Source organism: Citrus sinensis, chromosome 4 (assembly GCF_022201045.2).
Source record: "Citrus sinensis cultivar Valencia sweet orange chromosome 4, DVS_A1.0, whole genome shotgun sequence".
NCBI lineage: Eukaryota > Viridiplantae > Streptophyta > Magnoliopsida > Sapindales > Rutaceae > Citrus > Citrus sinensis.
Genome location: NC_068559.1, coordinates 23,112,007 through 23,133,212, shown reverse-complemented (window position 1 = coordinate 23,133,212; position 21,206 = coordinate 23,112,007). Strand labels below are relative to the sequence as shown.

Below are 21,206 nucleotides of genomic sequence, written 5' to 3'. Positions count from 1 at the left end.
ACTGGTGGTTTAGTGATATCAGATACCATCTTGCCCCATAACGTTAAGTAAATTTGTGTTAGGGTTGATTGATTGATGAATATAATCCAGCCCAATTTCAGAACAAGAATAGTCGAATTGGATTGTCTTTTTCAGTCATTATAAAGCGACAGCTAATTTTTAAGACAAACCAAAGCTGCCATTATTTTCTCGAACATGCTGAATTGTTTAATAACTTGCGCAGTAATATAGTTTTTTTTTTCTGTCTTAAGAGAAAGAAAAAAAAACAGACACACACACACACAAAGACAGAAGATAGAGGAAGGAACCACGAAGCCTCTCCTCGGCCTTCGCATGTCGAAAGTCGACACAGCAAGGTCAAGGTTCAGTTGTAAGTTCTAAGTTGGTGACGCTAGTGGGGATCTTGAATAATTGAACTTTTGCATATGCACGAACTTTCGTTATCCTTCAGAATTCTACCTAATCTTTTGTCCATTTTTTAGATTATTTTAATTAAAGATTAAAAAAAAATACATGTAACAAGGCGCCTTAAAGTTTTTTTTTCTTTTTCTATATAATTTTAATTTTTGAAATTACCATTAGTAACAAGAGGGCATCATCCTAGTCTTGCAAAAACTACAACATCCATATAGAAACCGTCAAACCATCGATGACATGACAGAGAGGACATAAAGCAAATAATCAAGTATAAGCCCAATAATAATAATAATAATAATAATGTGCTAAACTTTAAAAGATAATATTTTGTCGAAGGTAGTCTAATTGGTTTGACTCTTGCAGTGAAAGTAAAGAGATTTCAAGAATGTTAGACTGATTGGCATCGGTATATCTAAAATCCTTTGCAAATTGAAATGTATCAAATATAGAGTTACAATCTAAAAATACAGATAAAAGAATGATCTCAAATTTCATTGATCCAACGCAGTTCAATTTTCAGTGGGAAGTCAAGGGTTTGCATTTTAGACATCTATTTTAATGAATCGCATGGAGTTTGGGCCATCGAGATTCAAGTCTGTTAATGACTGAGTACGTTAATGCTAAGGTTGTAATCATTTTCCCTGAGAAGCTCATGCTCTGTTCTGAAGAGCACAAGTGTGGTGCTTATCAGAAATAGATTTCATTAATGTTTCAATTGTTCTTGATGATAATCATGCAAATTAGCAATGGTTTTTTGTCCAATTGAAAAAAATTGCTTTGGCGGGGAATGAAGGCTGGAGACGATCACATGCATCTGTCCACTATTTATGCTTAGGCCTTAGGCCTTAGGCCCTGAAACTGTTTAAAGTTTTTTCCAATTTGTTATCCCGCTATTTAAGTGATCGCTTGTACTGCGTGGACCACAATGATCACTTGGCCTGCAAAATAGCAAATAGCAAGTAATAGATTTTTATGTTGATGAAGAAGTGCCTATGTTTTCCAGGCTTGTGCTTGTGAATTATCATACTGCACCAAGTTCTGAAACTTTTCTGACTTTTGTAACTATAACAGAAATTGGGTTCCTATACAAAAACTTCTTAAAAGTAATTAGAAAGAAGCAGCTGCAGATAGAAAAAAGTAATAAGAGAAAATCTAACCTAATATGTAAATGATGAGAAATACTTTCCAAAAGCTACCGTTGTTCTTCCAATATAGAAATGGGAATCCACTACTTAGCCCAACTATGTTAAGAGATTTCGCTGTCAGCGTTTGAGAGATATTTGGCAGTATGAGATTATATTAGAGCATACTTTCATTTGTCAAGTTGTCTTCTCCTATGTCAAGCTTATTTCCTGTGACTGAAACTAGGCTCCTCATGCAAATCGCAGCATTGAAATGTCCATGTTCCTTTCAAACCACAGTCATCCATGGCCCATATCTTGAAGAACTTTTGATTCCAAAGGTCATTAAGATAAAAATATGCAAGAGACTCATTTAAATGCATAAGCTTCTGATAACCTCTTCTAGCATCAAAGGAAGAATTTGGCGACCGTGTCTTTCTGAAAACATCATCACTCATGCCAACGAAATGATGGAAGAAAACAAATCCGAGTTGCAAAAAAAGGTATACATTATAGAGTTCTCTCCAGGAATCTGTACTCAAGGTGGATTCTTCGATGCTGATAGTAGCAAATTTGCATTTGGAAGTATCGAAAACTCCAAGGCATGGGAGGGGTTTGCAACCATTGGATTTGGGATCATAACCAAAGCAAAGAGTAATAGGCCACGGCCTCTCCATATCTGAACTTTGCAAATTATGGAAACGAGTTTCAGGGAGCTCAGAGAACTCCCTGAGAGCTGGCTTAGCTAATGTGACGGCACGGGATTAGAAAGTAAGACATATAATGCCATGGCAATTACCAAAGAAGTGAGAAAACCCATCGTTAAAACGGGGACCCTCAATAATCTTCCCAACAGCAGAAACATGGTCATCAACAGATGATGATCCTCTGTTGTTGTCAAAAGAGAGGAAGGACAAGATATTATTATCATCCCCAGCAATAGTAGTTGATAGGATGTTGCTCTTGAGAAGAACACAATTGCACTTCCTTTTATTCATCGGTTGCGTTTCATTACGAACTTGGGGTTTGCAATTAGAGAATACCTTTTTTTATTTTTTATTAAACCATTGTTATCCGAACATTACATTGGACTCTGAGACTAATCTAGACTCGAGCCGGGTAAGATTACTAGAACGATAAAACTCTCACAATAAGTATTCAACCCAACTGCATTCCCAAAACTCGAACCGAAAATCTTGGTTAAACTTGATTTTTTGTACACATTTGGATCGAATAAATGAGTCAACAAGCATCCATGCAAGAATCTTATCCCTAAACTTAGCCATTAATACCTGCTCCTGCTCTTTCTTCTTTAGTACACACCTGCTTTAACAATGAGTATACTTTTCAGTATAAATTCTTGCCAAAATATAGGCTGTTTGTTGGAGAATTAATTATGAAAATCCACGTAAACAACGGCATAAAGCGAGCTCTGTGCATGACATTTCGCCTTTAAAAAAAAGAAAAAAGAAAAAAATGCTTCACATGCTTGTAAATGTCAACGCATATGAATTAAACAATAATTTAAACCAAACCCTTATTTTATTTATATCTATTACTTGAGTGAAAATCCAAAGCTTTATTCGATCAAAAGAAAGGACTGAATAATTTTAATTTCCTCATAAATTTCAAGCATAACCTTGATCAAGTAAATTACAATAAGTTTAACACTACCGCCAATAGTCCGTACCCCCCCACCTTTCGAAAGAAACATCACTAATTTCTGCTTTAAGAACTCGTGAAGTTTGTTCTCCACGCATAGACAGTTTGCAACAAATTTTATAGCTTCCTTTAATGATCTGCACTACTAGTGACATTGCCATATGCGTAAACAATAATATTAATTGGCTATGAAAATAACATGTTTTTGAACATAACAGATCACGAGTCGGTAACAGAGCTTTAGTAGAAAGCTCTTTAACCAATAATTAGAGTTAGGAAATGGAATGAATATATTAGTCAATGATATTGGTTATCGGACCTTCCAGGTCCATCATCGAAGAAGAAATATATATGAAGCTGTATTACAGAAACAATGATATGGCAAAAGGGCATCAGAGTTGATTGATCAATGATTGTAAGCCTAGCTCCGAACAAAATTTGTCAAATTTGATTGTCCTCACTAGGGTCTTAGTTTCAAAGAACCTGCATGGGATGGAATATTATATCTAATAAATATTTAAGTGGACAGATGCCAAACTAAGTTTCCCGTTATTTTCTTGATCTAACTAACTAGCATGGTAAGATCGTTTTATTTTTGTCTGTAGGAAAAACAAAAACAGAAGAAAGTAAGGGCACCACAAACTTTGCTTTTATGGAAAAACTTTTTGATAATGATTAATGCATCAAACATTGATAAGTACATAATATAAGAAAATACAAATAGAAGATTTGACAAGACGTGAAAGAAAAAAATAGGTCATATATTATAAAAACCGGGTAAATGTCCACGGGTAGATTGAAATCATGGCTGTGTACAATGATGTTACAACATTGAAACAAATCTGAACTACTCATACAGAAGTTGAAATTAGTGTCTTTGAACCCGATCACAATGAACCAATTTTTCACTCTAAAAGAAACTTCTAACATTTTCATCCTACAGCTAGCACCTATAATATATGAAAAGATACAACCTCACCCAGCACTTGATACTTCCTTTCGTAAGTACATTCACATAAAACATTCCCAAAATGGTTCGCCTACATTTACATTTATAATTCGCTGAAAATGTTTCACCTTTTCGAGGTTTTGCCAAGTAAACATAGCGAGATCCACCACCTCCACAAGGTCAACTAAGGCAGTCCATTAGGGCACAAACAGCTGCCCGTAATTGTGGGCAAGAAAGTTTGAATGTTCAGCCATGCAAGACTCACGAAGCTTTCAGTGTAAGAAACCCAAACAGAATACAAGGAGCAGAATGCTTACAAGGATCACCGCATCACTGACTCTTTTACAAAGGATCTACCCCCTGAACTGCAACAACAAAGATCGCAGCATTGATCAGCAACAGGAAATTGTGCCATATCCACTTTGACCATCAAGAATTGAGCATGAGGATTGACAAATATATGCTATGACTTACGCATATTCAAGGTGAATATTCATGAATCGAGCATTTTCTTTGCTCTGTGACAGTACTACAGAGCCTTCAATGAGCTGATCCTGCTCCACCTCTATTGGGTCATAAAAGTAGATCATTGTCTGCAAAGAAGTAAACCAATCACACAACGAACTTCATGTAAAACATTCCACAAGTTTTCAACACCAAGCAAACTGGTAGTAAAAAAGAGCAAAGAAAATGACCAGACTTCTTTTTGGCAATAACTTAATACCAATATCATTGTCCAAGATTTCTTAAATTATCAAATTACAATCAACTAGTGTTGTCACCAATCCACTGCACACTGAGTTGGTCATCTATGCCTTTAGGTGACATAGGCAAAATAATTTTCCAAGCTGCTTAAACTGAAGAGATTATTTTAAGGGAAATGTTACTATTGCTGGTACATCAGACGATCATGGCATTAACCGATCTATCGGCTAATGATGTCTAAGGATTTTAAAATCTACATTTAATTATGCACTCTGAATCATCATTTAGGTCATTCAACAACCGTGCACATCATTCATCAAACACCATTTGGCTTGAGAAAGGTGCAGTGAGATCATTCATTTCACTTGCCACATAACTAAGGGTAGTATCAATGGTGTAAGCAACCGTGTTATACATTCACCAAAATCGTGAACCACAAGATTGTCAACAATCTCTAAAGGACACTGGGAGCTTTCTCATATCCAATTCCTATGTATGTGGCACCTACTTTGCAAGTGCACTTTATTTTTTCTATGTTACTGTCACAGTTCTATTGACTAATAACAGGTTTCAAGGAGCTGACCACGTAAACAAGACATGAAAATTCTTGCTGGAACGTGAAACTATTCAATACCTGTTGCCAATGTGTTGGAGGGTCCTCAGGTGCAGTAGACAACACAAGTGCTTCATTAGGATTTGCACGCTTTTTCTTCTGGCAACCATCCATTGGATGATTGTTAGATGAACCAACGACTACAGGTGGTATGTGGTTATTGGCAGGAGATATTGCAGGGGTGCTGAATTCAACATCAAACCAAAAAGCAAACCCATGCAGTGGTGCTGGAAGAAAGTAAAAATTTTAGAAATGTAAAGTGAATAACAAAAAAAAAAAAAAAGATTTGAAACAAAAGCAAGCCTAGAGAGTTTAGTTTAGAATAGAGAATAGAGACAAAAGTAAGCCATAAACTACCAAATGGTCTAATGGATTCTTTTGTAGTTTATACTACTTACAACTAGCAGAAACTTCCTTTAACTAATACCACTTCATATCTTATCCTAGGACTAACAATTGACCGAACCACTATTTGAAGCCGAAGCCCTTGGCATTCACTACATGCACCAAGTTCAAGTTTATTGGATACTAGAACTATCTTACTGAATTTAATTTTTTTTTTCCAATGAAAAAAACTTCATTACTGTACATAAACGTGAGATTATGGATCAGTATCCACTTGGTATGATATCTGACGGGCATTTCAGATATTAACATAAATTTTGATTCAATGGTTGGATTGACAAAATATAAATACTATGAAGAGGTAAAAGTGGTGTATATGATGTATAAGTGAAAGAGAGTACCGCGCATCATTGACTTGAATTTAAACGTTGTTGCAATAGATTCTAGCTCATGAATTTGAATGGTATAGCAGTCTACATGCTTAACCTGTAAATGGCAATTGTTATAAATTTGTCCATAGCAAGTGCAGACAAAATACAAAGTTTTAATACCATATGCTTAATCAGAGTTGTACGACACATAAAGCAAGTTAAGCATCATTTAAAGCAGACAGCCTTAGAGGCACAACCTCAAGGAATTGATTCAGGTCAAAGCACACAAGACCACATCACCAAACTTAAAGTTCCCTTTACTTCACTAAGCTCTTGACAATCACATACGAAATTCTAGAAGAGCCATGACTCCGCTAAAATTGTCACAGTCAAAATGATACAGATGACCCTTCATACTGTCTCAAAACCTGAAGGGAATTATACAAAGTAAAAGTCAATAGTTTGTACAACAGCTCTTGTCCCAGCCTAACAAAGAACATTATGCTACCATGGATATTAGGGCACATCTAATTTGTGTCCAAAAATTTGAAGCCTTAATTATACAGTAGGTTATCTAACAATACTCTTCTCCTTGTGGGGGCCATCAAATTTAGGGACATCACAGTCCAGTTATAGGCCATAAATGTTTCTATGGTATACAATTAGAACTTAATATCTAATAATGTTTCTAACCACAGGGAAGAAAAAATCATCTTAGATGACCCACATAAGCCCCGAGAATAGCTCATCTTTTCTTCTTATAGACAAGTTTAGACATTAATATTAGTTGCTTGGCCAAGTGGTGATCAAGTAACTTTATTTGGCTGGCCACCTGAATCTTTAGGAGAGGTAGGGGGCCAAAAAATGGATTTGGGCTTTGCCCACCCACTTTAGAATAAAATGAAACTATATATTTAAGACGAGAGGACTCACCACATGTGGCCATGTCAAAACGTTTTCGCCCGTTATTGTTTCCACAGATGGTTCCTCAAATGCACACTGTTTGGCTAGTGGCATCATTGCAGACACTGCAACCAATAATATGACATTTGCTAGATCACAAGTAACTACAAAGATAATATTGATTGAAAAAGGAAATTTTAAAAGACAAACACTCTTAAGAATGGGACAATATTCAAATATTCACATAGTTGAAACCAGAACTAAGCCAAAGGAAAAAAAAAAAAAAACATACAAATAAGTGTGACAAGTGATCAATATAATTAACATTTTGTTCCAAGAGCGCATCTACTGACGAAAATTGAATGTAAAATTTACATGTTAGTACTCACTATCAATTCCATAAACATTACGCCAGAAATCAATGCTTTCGCTGTATCTGTCAGGGTGTGTAACTGGTGCCATGTACAACTGCAGGCAGCAAAGAACAAGAATCAGCAATATACGATCCACTCTACAGTCAAATAAAATGGAGCCCCAACCAAATAACGTTGTCACAAGACTGGAGAAAAAGAGGAAATAAAAATCATTAGAGCAAAATACTATCAGACCCTCCCTATAAGCTTAAGCTTATGGGTTATAGATTTGAGTTATTACTTACAAAAAACAACAATTATTAATGCAGAACAAACTAATTTTGGCTTGAGAGGGAAAACAATGAAGTAAATTGGAAGTATAACCATGGTAATGACTCTCCCAAACCGGGATTAAAATTGATTACAAGGCAGAGTAAGAAAGAACACATGCCGTTGCATATGAAGGAAGAATAAGACCTCCACGTTTTAGCCAACGATCTCTGGCAGTAATGACACTTCCCAGCATACTCTACAATATTTAACCACAAAAAAGAGGCATCCACTGTTAGAGTTGGAAACTACAATGTTATGCCTGGATCTTGATGTGTTCCAGTTATAGTTCCATGCTTACAAACAGCACTTCAATATGTAATCAAATATGCAATATTTTAATAATCACCTCATACAAAAGCATATAGCCCATCCACTCAGATATTATAACATCAACCTCCTCATCAATTTCAACATCCTGCAGAAATCAAAATACTAAGATCTAAAACATGCCTGTTATCCAGAGATAGCAAAACTGAATGAAATAAGAAAGTTTGAGGTTTCTTAAGAAAAAAAACAAAACTTAAGCGAATTTCAAAATTAATCTATCACTTAAACCTAGATATAGAAGCTCGAAGGCAACTCTTTACAGGAGATTCAACATATTAGCCAGTCTACAGAAGCTCACCTCTACTCGTCCATGTAGAACGATGACCTTGTCAGTTAAGTTATTTGCCTTCACGACTTCATTTGCCTATTCACAACAATAAAAAAGGTCATTTCAAACCCCACTTGGATTCAAACTCCCACAGAGAATGCATTCTTACAAGAAGTGACACATATCAATAATGTGGATTCCGTAGAGACATAACTAGCACATAGCATAAATCCAAGGAAAGTATTCGAAGAAATGTTAATTAATCAAGACTGAAAGGATGAAGAAGAAGAGGGAATTTGAGAAGGGGAAATATAGAGAGAACCAGAATATCCACATAGGCTAGATGGTCTAATCCTACTTAAATGAGCAGAAACTTTATTCTGTGAACCAGCAATGAGAAAGGGCCAAAGTCTCAAATGATTCATTAGGGAAGTACCAAAAGTGTTAGGGAAAAAAAAAATTTAGCAATATTGGTCAAGAAACAACCAGGTCATGTAAAGAACTCACTCTTAACACAAAATTAACTAGAGCAAATCATAAGCAATTAAGCCATCCCTGTAATGCCCTGGTAAAAAGTGAGTGTGAACCAAAATTTCCAAAACATATGTAGAAAACACTGACAAGTAATCTTTTATGAAGAAGGGGAATCGTTCTTGGGGAAGTAAGAAAAAAGAATCAGTCTGATTAAGATAACTTGATTAATTATAACTGAAAGATTCCTTGGTTTGCCTTGCTGGAAGAATGCTCAAATAAATAAAGTTGTATGGTGATGATGAAGGATTTTAGAACACTAATCCCAAAGGGAATTATTAGATAATTTGAGCACAAATAACCCGGACATTTGATAACAAAATGAAATTAGTTTGATCCCATTCTTTGGCACACAAGATAAAGCTGATATTATCATTCCTCCAAACCAATATTTTAAATAATAAAACTAATCTACATTAGCTCTTTTTTTAAAAGAAACCATTAACTTCTTTTTTTACTATAATTCCTGGAATAATCTATCAAGAAATAGTTCACAAAATGCTACCAAGGTTCCATAGCCAACAAGCGCACAGAATATTTACACACTTCTCATGACTACATTGTTTAAATTAGATAGCTGAAACAAAATGCAGCATGTATGCCAAAAAAAAAAGCATTACAGGAACAAAGTACCTGCACTGCAATATCACTTGCATCCACTGCATACACCTGGCAACACAACAACAAGACCATACACATTAAAAAACCTATTAAGTATAATCTAAACTATAACAAAAACAAGATTAAATGGTGAGAGGATTCAATTGAATCCATTGAACAGTAAAAGATATTTGGGTATATTGTTATACCCAAATTGTTACCCCAAATTTCTGCTGCAAAGGAAAGAATTAATTTTTAATCTACAATTAAGCAACTAAACTATATATTGTTTGAAAGAGTAATATAACATTTTCCAATACCTCGAATAGTGTTTAACGGAATAAAAGTTATATCACAAGTTCAAAAAAAAGCATGTTGAATGCAGCAAGTTAATTGATCAATTATAAAAGATTTACACTATATGAACTAGCATATACTTTGAAGTGCAGTCCTCATATGTATTTAAAGAGAATGGCATGGAAACTATGTGCACCATAAACTTGTGTTCTTTGGACAAACATCGTATAGGCCCGTCTGTAACTGCGGTGTTTCAGCTGAATTTTCAAAATGCATCAGCAGAAGTGTTTGATAAACACTTTCAGCTTTGTTTCTAATTTAATCTGATTTTACTCCATGGCTGATTCACATTAATAATTTTGGAAAGCACAATTACTTTTTACTTGACAGTTGTGTTTCAGCTTTGTTTCTAATTTAATCTGATTTTACTCCACGGCTGATTCACATTAATAATTTTGGAAAGCACAATTACTTTTTACTTGACAGTTGTGTTTACTGTTCACCTACCCACTTTTAACTTAGTAGTTAGTGATTTTATTCCACTTTTAGTTAGCAGTTAGTGATTTCATTTCACAGCGACTGTAGATTAAAAGCTACAGTACATCAATTCCATTAGGGCCCTACAATTATTTTCAACTGACAAGAGCATGGACTAGCAAAATGATTGGCTTCAAAGCTAAAACAATTTTTTTTAAATATCTATGTGCATTTTAAAGAATATATACCCGTTTTGCACCAGCCTGAGCACAAAATATAGAAAGAATGCCTGTGCCACAGCCAACATCCACTACAACCTGCACGGATGATCACATCAATTAGTAGGGAGGTGCACAACATAGTTTGCTGAAACAGTTGCTCAAATATGTGCAAAATACAAGTATCAAGTGAAATGTAGACAATAAAGCTCTGATTCTGCATTTAAAAAAAAAAAAAAAGACAATAAACTATCTCAATATAAGCTTTTTTATGAGGAAAATAACTGAAACCACGGTAACAACAATATTACTTTGCCTTCAATAAAACTCTGATTCTGCATAATTGCAGCCCTATAAGTTTCTGTCCTCACACGATCCTGTACAAGTCAGAGAAAAGTTAGGTGCTTCCAAGGCAGTGAATCAAACTTACAAAAACTAAAAGAGAGTAAATGTTAAGACAATTTCCGAAACTCAAATTTTGTAATAATCCACTGAATTCAAGAAAAAAGATATAATTATTAACAAAAATTTCCCAAAAATGAAACAAATTTGTCTAAAAGAGCCTTGGTTCGGCTGAGAGTATAAACAATTCATTATATAAGCCCTTTTCTGTTGGATAACTTGATTATATGAATGAAAGAAACAATGTCTAATTTAACTGAGTAAGGGAATTAAAAATCCTTGCGTCACCAGTTCAAAAGGGGCATAATGTGCCTTCAAAGAAACCATTGTCTCATAATTTCACTTAGTTATCGACATAATATGCAAATGCTCACTTTAGTATTAAAAAGTACACTTCAAATTTCACGAATTATTTCATGAATGAAAATGAAAAATTGACACAACAACTAACGACAAGAGAATAAGAAAGAAGGGACCTTGATCATTTCTTCGTGGATACCAACGTGAGCGTAGGAGTGGAAGTAGGCGACGTCGAAGTCCGTACAAGGTGTTGCTGGTTTGCGATCGTTCTGCTGTTGCTGTTGTTGCTGCTGCTGATGCTCGGAAGCCCTAAGCGAGTCACGTGACCTGCGACCTCCTCTTCTAGCTCGGTCTTTGTGACTCGTTAATCCTCCACCCATGCGCTCGCGCTCTTGCTGATGCGGCTGGTGGTGGTGATGGTGTCCGTTGCTGTATCCTATGCTCGAGTACATTGTATTACTTTTGCTAATTTGTACTGTTTTTTCGGGTGCTGGTAGTAGTGGTAGTGGCGGAACCTAGACGGGGAACTTAAAGGACTGAATAACGAAGACGGAGGATGGTCAGAGAAAGATAGTTCAAACGATGTCGTTTGAGGGATTTGTTTTGAGAGTTTTCAATTAGAGGTAACTAAACGATGCCGTTTGTTGGCATGATAGAACTTATATAATCTTGCCACTTGCTAATGATATGCTGTCAAATAGCGGTTATTTGTTTATTTATTTGCTTTCAACCATACAGTGCAAAGCTATTCAGTTACGGTATCTACAGGATTTGCGAACATTGATGATCACTAAAATGTTTTTCTAGGATCCGGTTGGGATTATTTTCGTGAGGTTTAAAAGTGGTTTTGAAAGATAAAAGTTAAAAATTAATTTAATGTTTGGTAAATTTTTAAAATAATTATTTTTAATAAAATTATTTTATCGTATAGTAAATTTTAAAAATGATGGAAGTAGTATTTTAAAATCTAATTTAAAAAATTAATTTTATATTTAATAAAATTGTGTATACATACATACATACATACATACACACACACATATATATATAGATATACATACTACAAAAATCTGAAATTATTGTTATTAATTTCATATACTATGATAAATTAAAAAAATGATAAAAGCAACATTTTAAAATCTAATTCAAAAAAATCAATTTTATACTTAATACAATTATATATATATATATATATATTCTCATATATTACAAAAATATGAAATTATCATTATTAATTAAGAAATAAAATCATTAACTTTAAAAAGATTATTTTTTTATTTTTTTATTTATTATTATTATCACCACTACCACCACCAACTATATTGAGATGAAAATCAAAATTATTAATATAAATTATTTAACATTATAACTAATTCAATTATATATATTTTTTACAGCAGTTTAATAATAGTATTTACTAAATATATATGACTACTTTTAGAATTTACAGTAATTTTAAAAATAAATTTTATCCAATATTTAATTGATTCTCTTCAACTTTATAACTAATTATTTCTATAGCACAATTAACATAGATTACTTTAAAAGCTATAACATCACCAAACTAGCCCTTAATACTAGTTGAATGCTTGATTTTTCTTGAGCTTTTTAGCATTAATTAAAAGAATTCTAGCTAAACTTAGGTCCAATAATACCCATAAATTAACAAACAGATTGAGAAGCCATGAAAAAAAATCTCTGAGGCTGAGCAATCTCATGGATGATGGATTGAAAACTTGATTTTTGGAGCCAATTAAATTTATGAGTAGGCTTTTGATACCCCTCAAAATTCTTTATAAAATCTTTCATTCTAATTGAAAATTATCTATTACAAATTAATTTATTTTTTAAAAAAAGGAATTGATTAAATACTTAAACAATTATTCTTTTAATATTTTTTTACACATTTCATAATTTACATTTATATTTTAGCTTTAATTAGATTTTTTTTAGAAAATTAGAAGAATTTAGAGTTATGAAAATATAAATTATGTAATAAGAAGAAAAAAATTAAGATAAATTTAATATTTTTATGCAGTTTGAATTTTTTTTACATATAATATTATGAGAAGATGATTAATTTTAACATATGAATTTATAATTCATCAATTAAACTAAGGTATTTTAACAAATGAATTAAAAGTGTTGTTATAATAATTTTATTTAAAATACATTTCGTAGGTTGGCAAAATTTTAGGGATGACAAAAATCCCCACGGGGACGAGTACCCTCAGGGATTTTCCCCATTCGATGAGAGTATGAAGATAATTTCATACCTAATTTCTTATTTGGGGAAGGGATGGATAATTTTTTTTACCCAATTTCTTATTCGAGGAGAGGACGAGGATGAGGTGGAATCCTCATCCCCTACCTATTTCTCCATTTTTATTTTTAATTGTATTTTTATTTTTTAAAATTACTAGTAAATAAATTATAAAATTATAAATATTGGTAAAAATAACAAATATCAAAATATTTATATTATTAAACTTTTAGGCATAATTAACTAATTAAAGTCCTAAATTTTTATTTAGGACATTAAAAAAACCGGGTAAATTCTATTAGCCCAAAAATTTTGTTTTAATTTTAGTATTCATTAAATGTTTTAAACTTAAATCTATTTTTATTTTATTTTTAGATGTTATAATTGCCCACAGCGAATCACAATTTTAATATCTAATCTAATATTTGCTCTTGATTTGCTCCGACTTAACTATTGTGCTGTAAAGGGAATAGTCCACATTTTATAAAGTGCCCACGCCACCATTGAAAAAGTTAATTTTGAATATAAATTCGATTTTATTTGTAACAATTTTGTATTAAACTATTAATTTATTCACGATAGTTTGTAAAAGAAGTTTGTATAATTTACATGCTGTGTTACTTACTAATTTAATGTATGTGACTTTTGTAATAGATATTAATGCAAGATATATTTCAAACTTTACTTTTATTTGAATTTTTTATTTTAATATAATTAACTCAAAATCGAAAACAAAAAATGTATTAATTATTCGGGGATCGAGGATCCTCAGGAATCCTCGGGAATCTCCTGTTATTATTCGGGGAGGGGATGAAGATTCTCTCAAGTAATTCTGACAGAGACAGGGAGAAAACGAGACATACACAAAATATCGGAGATGGGTATAGAGAGATTGATCCCCTCCCCTCCCCTCCCTATTGCCATCCCTACAAAATTTGTTGTTACTGGGGTTTACCAATGGCTTGGGCCGAGTTATTTTGACAGGAGTGGACCCAATGGCAAAGTCTTCTACTCATGCCGGATGCCTTCGAGGCTTGGTAGTCAGATTCATTATCAATCTCAGAAGTAGGTCCGTTACTTGCCTCACAGGCCATTGACATTCTCAAACTACTACTACAGTTGGGAATCACATGAGCCAACAGTTAATTGCAGCATAGCACAAAGTCTTGCCACTATCCACATTATGCTTCAATGGATTTCACTGAAAATGCCTATTATTAATTAATCCATGATTTGTTAAATATAATCCCCAACGGCCAACCAAAAATCTAGTATTATTATTATTATTATTAACAAAATTTGTAAACAAATAAAGCTCTTTTTTTTTTCTTTGAATTTTTTACAATCTACATACAATCTTCATGTATAGACGGCATGCGATTTTTGATAATTTAAATTTATACATTTATTTGTATTATATCTCGATTTTTAATGAGCATAGTTTGAAAATCTACAATAATCAAAGATGCGGTTTCTATCTCTTCACTTAAGGAAGTATGTTTACACCCATTAATATTTGAGAAGTGTATTTATTAAAAGAATGTGAATTTATTTAAGTTCTCGTAATAAAACTAATGAGAATTCTAATTGTGCCCTCAATAAATCTATCATTAGGCTAAAACCATCAATGAATAAATTATGTCATCAATCAGTATCTTGTTATAATAGAATATAAAATAAATGGAATCGATTTATTTTGAATATAACTAGTATACGTGTGTTTCGGATTGATGACATTGACACGCACTTAACCATTATAAATAAAAATATTCATCAATGGATCTGTTAGTCTTTTAAATTTAAAACTATTGGTTATTTGTCTACTAAATCAAAATATCAAACCACATATTAATTACAAATAAATTAATTTTCTACTCGTTAATCATTATCAAAACACCATAACATTATCTTAATTTGTATCGTCATACAATCTCTGTGGATGTTTACTTTCACAAATAAAACTAAGATATTAATATTTACCAATTAAGAGTAATGGGAGCGGAAAAAAAAGTTTGAGATCAAATTTTTTTAAGAAAGAAAAAATAAAAAGAAAAAAAGAAAAGAAAACGAGGGTGTGGTCCCACGAAAGGAGTTCACATAAAACCCTCTCAGAAAACAAGCTTGAGATCAAATTTTTTTAAGAAAGAAAAAAGAAAAAAAAAAGAAAAGAAAACGAGGGTGTGGTCCCACAAAAGGAGTTCACATAAAACCCTCTCAAAAACCCCCGTAAGGAGCCCCAAACCCTCTTTTTCCATTTACTTTCGCCCGCTTCTTTACTTGAGTGAAGGCAAACGCAGCAGCAGCAATGGCGGGCCTTGTACCTCCCGGTACAACAGTGAAACCTGACGCATCGACGGCCAAGCCTAAGGAAGAAGAGAAAGTTGATTACATGAACTTGCCTTGCCCGATTCCCTATGAGGAAATCCATCGCGAAGCTTTAAGTTTGTACCTTTATCATCCTTATTCTTATTTTACTCGCCACTATAACAATAGTACAGAGCTTTATGTTATTTTTTTTTCCTGTTTTGTTTGTCTCTTGTCTTTGATTTTGTTTCTGAGGGTTTTACTTGTTTTTGTGGGTTTAATTGATATGGATATGTACGTTAATATGCCTGTTATAATAAATTCTTTTGTTTTTTGAGCTGATAAAATTGATATTTGACAGGATTTTGTTTGGGTACAAAATCTAATTTTGAAACTTTATTATTTGTTTGCTTATGGTTAAATGTGAATTTTTTTTTTTAATTTCACTAGTTTTTGGTTGTACATTTGAGTGTAGATTAACAGAGGAATAATTTCTTCTTCTTTTTGGTGCGTGTATGTTTGTGTGTTATTTATTTTTTTCATTTTTTTATTTTTTGGGGTCTAAAACGAAAGGGGGGTTTCCTGTATTTTTGTTGAAGATCTTGTACTGAAAGTAGCATTGGGAGAAAGTTTAATTAAAGGAAGTATTTGGGTGGTTGTTTTATGATATTGTAGTTTGTACAACGACTGTAACCTAGATCTTTGTCAGTGTCTTTGAAGCCGGAACTTTTTGAGGGATTGCGCTTTGATTTTACCAAAGGACTTAATCAGAAATTCTCACTCAGTCATAGGTAAATTGATCATCATTTTTATTCATTTTTTCGTTCGTTAAATGTGTGCGTGTGTCTACACACACAAACACATTTGCGTACTTACCTTTGTCTATATTATTTATTGGTTTTGATGACTAAAACTTATCAACAATGCATCAGTGTGATCATGGGACCAACAGAAATTCCTTCACAATCCACAGAAACCATTAAAATCCCTACTGCTCACTATGAGTTCGGTGCTAACTATATTGACCCAAAGGTAAGTGGTTGTTACCATACTTATATTAAAATAAAATTATTTGATTGTAATAGTACTGATGGTTTTCCCACAGTTGATGCTCATTGGGAGGGTATTGACCGATGGCAGACTAAATGCTAGAGTGAAGTGTGATCTGTCCGACAATCTTTCTTTGAAAGCTAATGCTCAGGTAAAATCCTATTAATGCCATTTCTTTTCCTTCTGATTTTGTGCCCCTCTTTGGTTTTCGCAGAAACTATGCTTTTCATAGGCATAACATTAACTTTGTTTTTGCTCTTTCAGCTTACAAATGAGCCTCATATGTCACATGGCATGATCAACTTTGATTATAAGGTCAACCATTCTTACTGATCATTGTGCTTGTGCTTATCTTGTTTGTCTACAAGCATGATAAACAATATACTAAATGCATTGAGCATCTTTTTATTTCATTCTTACCGAGGTGACCATGTAAGGTTCTTTTTTTTTTGGGGTTCCTCTTTCCTGGAGTAAGCTGGGTCTCATTTCTTGCTGCGCGGAGCTTGAAGTCAACAGGATTGTCCTGTCATGTATGAAGTTTTTGGAGAAAACCTCAATGTATTAGGACAAATGATCCTTTTATGTATATTGTGTTGCAAATCACCTTGTGTTTACTACAAAGAACTACTGCATGCAAATTGCATTATCTTCAAACTTATCAACAACTGTGGGCTAGGTTATTTGTGGAAAAAACTCTTTTAAGATTCACATTTTATGAACCACAATTTTGCTTTTACAATTGTGAATTATTCAGCTCCTGGTTTGACTTACCCACTCCCCCCCCCCAAAAAAAAAAACACAAAATGCAGGGTAAGGACTACAGGACTCAGTTTCAGTTCGGAAATGGTGCCCTATTTGGAGCCAGTTACATCCAGGTATGTGTCTGATCAAGCAATGCAATACTGTTACGTTTTGCATGGATAACATACATATTTACATGAAGAAACAGGATCTTATTGACATGCCTATGACTAATGATGTCTATAGTATTTTATTGGTTGGGAGACTGTAGAGCTCTGGACACTAGTTTTGCTTACATTTTCTTTTATTTTGTGGACAAAATCAGCATTGGAAATCTGGAGTTATTCAATACAGCTAGGACATAGTACACCATGTAGACACAGCTGAAAACTTTCTAGAAGAATTTTAACTTTAGTTTTTACATAATTTTGCTTTGCTGCTCACAGTGTACAAATATATGATTGTTAGTTCGAAAATTGCACTACTGTTCTTGATACAACTGTATCTATTTCTGAGGATTTTTTTATATTGGTTTGTTATTGTGCATTGATCTCAATAGTTTTTCTTAACTGCTTGTTAGGGTATAATTACATACTAAAAAATCACTGTACACATTTTTTATATTAATTTTAACTCTTTGCATAATTTTCCAGAATGTGTCTCCACATTTGTCTTTGGGTGGTGAAGTATTTTGGGCTGGTCAGCATCGAAAGTCGGGTATTGGTTATGCTGCTCGATATGAAAACGATAAGATGGTAATGTACTTTATTTGTGTTCTTCACATGATGTTTGCCGTCATATGGTCTATTACCCCTGCCTGTGTAACATCTTGTAGGCAATAGCAGTGACGGATTTACCTCTGACACTATAAAGCTTTCTCCATTTCTTATAAAGCAACAATAATGACAATTAATTAAATAAAAATAGCATATAGGGATTCATATTGGTAGTAAGGTTAACATGTAGTCTGTGGAAGTACCACCCAATGTTATGTAGTACACTTGCAATGAATGTTTGCTTCAATATTTTAAGAGCTACTGAGGTAATTGTATTTTCTCTATCCCTCTCCCCCACACTGTTGTACAGATGCTTGAATTGTTTTGGAATCTTATTGAGATTTTTTAGCCTCAGGCAATTTCTTTTAAGTCAAGATTGTGATCTCAATTTAGCAGAGCAAGAGTACTTTATTCTTCCAGGCACCTTGTCCGGTGAAACCTAAATATTTTTGACCCCTAAAAATTGCTTTTTTTTAACCTTTCAAATCACCTTTCTTTTTTGGTTGATATCCAAAATTCTATTGATCTTTCTAGTTCATCAGATTCCTTAACAGGGGATGACTGCCAAACTATACAACCTGGGTAGTTAGGGAACTTGTGGAATACAAATTTCCCAGGTAAATGGCCTTATAGAGTTTTGAACCTTTGACCTGTTGTTTGAATCTGAGGGCCTTTTACCACTCAAACACCAACATACACCATAGGGCTGCCATCCAAACCGCTTTTTTGGATTGCGGAACTTTTGGCATGGTAGCAAGGGTTGGTGGGATGTGTGTTTTTTTTTTCCTGGCTCTTTTCAGATAAAAATGCATTGGGGCTTTTATTCGCTTGACATTTAGAGGCTTTTATTCTTATTGAATATCGGAGTTTATGTGATAATTCTTGTTCTTTTATTTAAGAAGAGCAGTCAATCTCAGTTTGCTTTAAACTTGCTTGACCAGATTATATTTTCTTCTACCTGCAGGTTGCCACAGGGCAAGTTGCTAGTACTGGAATGGTTGCTCTGAGCTATGTGCAGAAGTTATCAGAGAAGGTGAGAAGGCTGAGATTTTTTTTTTTTTTTAATTCTTATCTCTTTCAAATGAGTGCCATTTGTTATCTGGGCATATTTCTTATACCATTTTTTTTTATCAAGGTTTCTCTAGCAACAGATCTCATGTACAACTACATGTCAAGAGATGTCACATCTAGTGTTGGTTATGATTACATCCTTAGACAGGTATATTTGCAGATATATTCTACTGTTTCTGAGCTTTGAATATTGGCTCGCGCATTTGTCTGTATGACATTTATTTTGCGTTCATTGAATGCAATTTCTATTTTTAGGAAAAGATTTACAAAATATGGATTACTTTTTACTTTGTAATAGATCTTTTGTTATTAAAAAATCTGCTAAGTTCTAATCTATTGTATAACAAAGCTCTTCTTTTTGTCTATTTCTGGTAGGATATGTTTTAAGCTGTTATAAAACAAATAATTAGTAAATTTTAATTCAATACGACTGAGCCAATGAAAGTAAGGGTTATACTATGAGAACCATAATTTTGACATAATAAAATAAAGAAAATAGAGATGGGGTTGGTTGCCACGAGTACTTGAAAACTGTTCTTGCACCATGCTTTTTCCCTGAAATCGAAAAAGGTTCTATCTGTTTTGTGTATAGAAACTTCACCTCATTAATCATGACATAATGTTCCTTGGATTTGAATATTGAGTTTGTTTTATATCGTAATTGTTATAGAAGGCATGCAATATGTAGTGATTCACTCTATATCGAGTCAGTATGACGCCAACATCTTTTCTGGACATGGTAGACCTTTGTTCTTTATAGAGTAACTTCATTTAGTACATTATGCCCATGTCGCAGACCAAATATCACCTGGGTCATCGGTTGCAACCTTTAATCTTAATGAATGTATACAATCATTGTCTGTTTGTGGTCATCACATACAGCAACTACACTTCAGTATTAAAATTAAACACATACATTACTGGTGTTGTGGTTGTTTCAGTGTCGTCTGAGAGGGAAGATTGATTCCAATGGCTGTGCTGCCGCTTACCTGGAGGAGCGGTTAAATATGGGCCTTAATTTTATTCTTTCTGCTGAGGTGAGGATCCCATCCTTATCCATGTCTAATCTTTGCAGGAGAGCTTAATCAGCAATATTTTAACTAACAGTTATTGGAGTTTATGTTTCTTGCAGATAGATCACAGGAAGAAGGATTACAAGTTCGGCTTTGGTTTGACAGTGGGCTAAAAAAAACTGATGAATTAGGAGTTCAGTGGTGTACTATTTTATTTAATTTACGTGAGCCCATTGTTGTTAGCGAATAGCAACGAAGCAGATCTCTGTTTCAACCTTGCTTGCCTTCTGTTTGAAAATCATAAAATTCATTTTATACTGACTGCTTTTGGCTTTGAGTAAAACATTAATCGCGGGGTGGCATTAGATGCTGCAACAATTTTAGAGCCTCATTTATTGCTGTACTGTTTGAAGCTATTATTATTATTTTTTACCCCATTTTCTTTTAATCTTATTTAAGAGCTGTAGAATTTTTAATTCAATGGAAGTAGAGAGATTTACCATAATGAGCTTTCTCTCTAATGAGGCCTTTAATTCTGTCAATTTTTATTATTAGTGGCGGTAGTTGTTTGTTCATGGTTAGACATTTCTTCAATGGAGATCTGCGGGGCTTATTATAATATATAACTAATTTATGTTGCGATTCCTTATTCCAATATGTGCTCTCATTTCTTCACATTTTCATTTTTTGTCTCAAGATAAATCTACCCAGCTTCACCACACGATACAATACACAACCGGTCAAGCCTAGTAGACCAAATTTGAAAAATAACGTGTTGATAAATTTTTTTTTAAAG

The 21,206-nt window shown here is 33.5% G+C and overlaps 2 protein-coding genes across 2 annotated transcripts; one reads left to right on the top strand and one right to left on the bottom strand.

Moving 5' to 3' along the window:
- Positions 1–3,940: 3,940 nt before the first annotated feature.
- Positions 3,941–11,791, bottom strand: LOC102616120 (probable protein arginine N-methyltransferase 6). Its single transcript, XM_006484416.4, has 13 exons — positions 11,369–11,791; positions 10,802–10,867; positions 10,521–10,589; positions 9,532–9,567; positions 8,398–8,463; positions 8,119–8,187; positions 7,891–7,968; positions 7,476–7,554; positions 7,117–7,211; positions 6,214–6,298; positions 5,489–5,694; positions 4,624–4,742; positions 3,941–4,514 (listed from the first exon to the last, which is right to left on the bottom strand). The coding sequence occupies exons 1-13, from the start codon at positions 11,642–11,644 to the stop codon at positions 4,472–4,474; spliced, it is 1,287 nt and encodes a 428-aa protein (XP_006484479.1). The 5' UTR covers positions 11,645–11,791; the 3' UTR covers positions 3,941–4,471.
- A 3,830-nt stretch (positions 11,792–15,621) lies between these two features.
- Positions 15,622–20,915, top strand: LOC102616410 (mitochondrial import receptor subunit TOM40-1). The gene is made up of 11 exons (XM_006484417.4): positions 15,622–15,896; positions 16,469–16,550; positions 16,692–16,791; positions 16,865–16,960; positions 17,074–17,124; positions 17,619–17,684; positions 18,204–18,305; positions 19,291–19,359; positions 19,462–19,545; positions 20,339–20,434; positions 20,530–20,915. The coding sequence occupies exons 1-11, from the start codon at positions 15,761–15,763 to the stop codon at positions 20,581–20,583; spliced, it is 936 nt and encodes a 311-aa protein (XP_006484480.1). The 5' UTR covers positions 15,622–15,760; the 3' UTR covers positions 20,584–20,915.
- Positions 20,916–21,206: the final 291 nt, after the last annotated feature.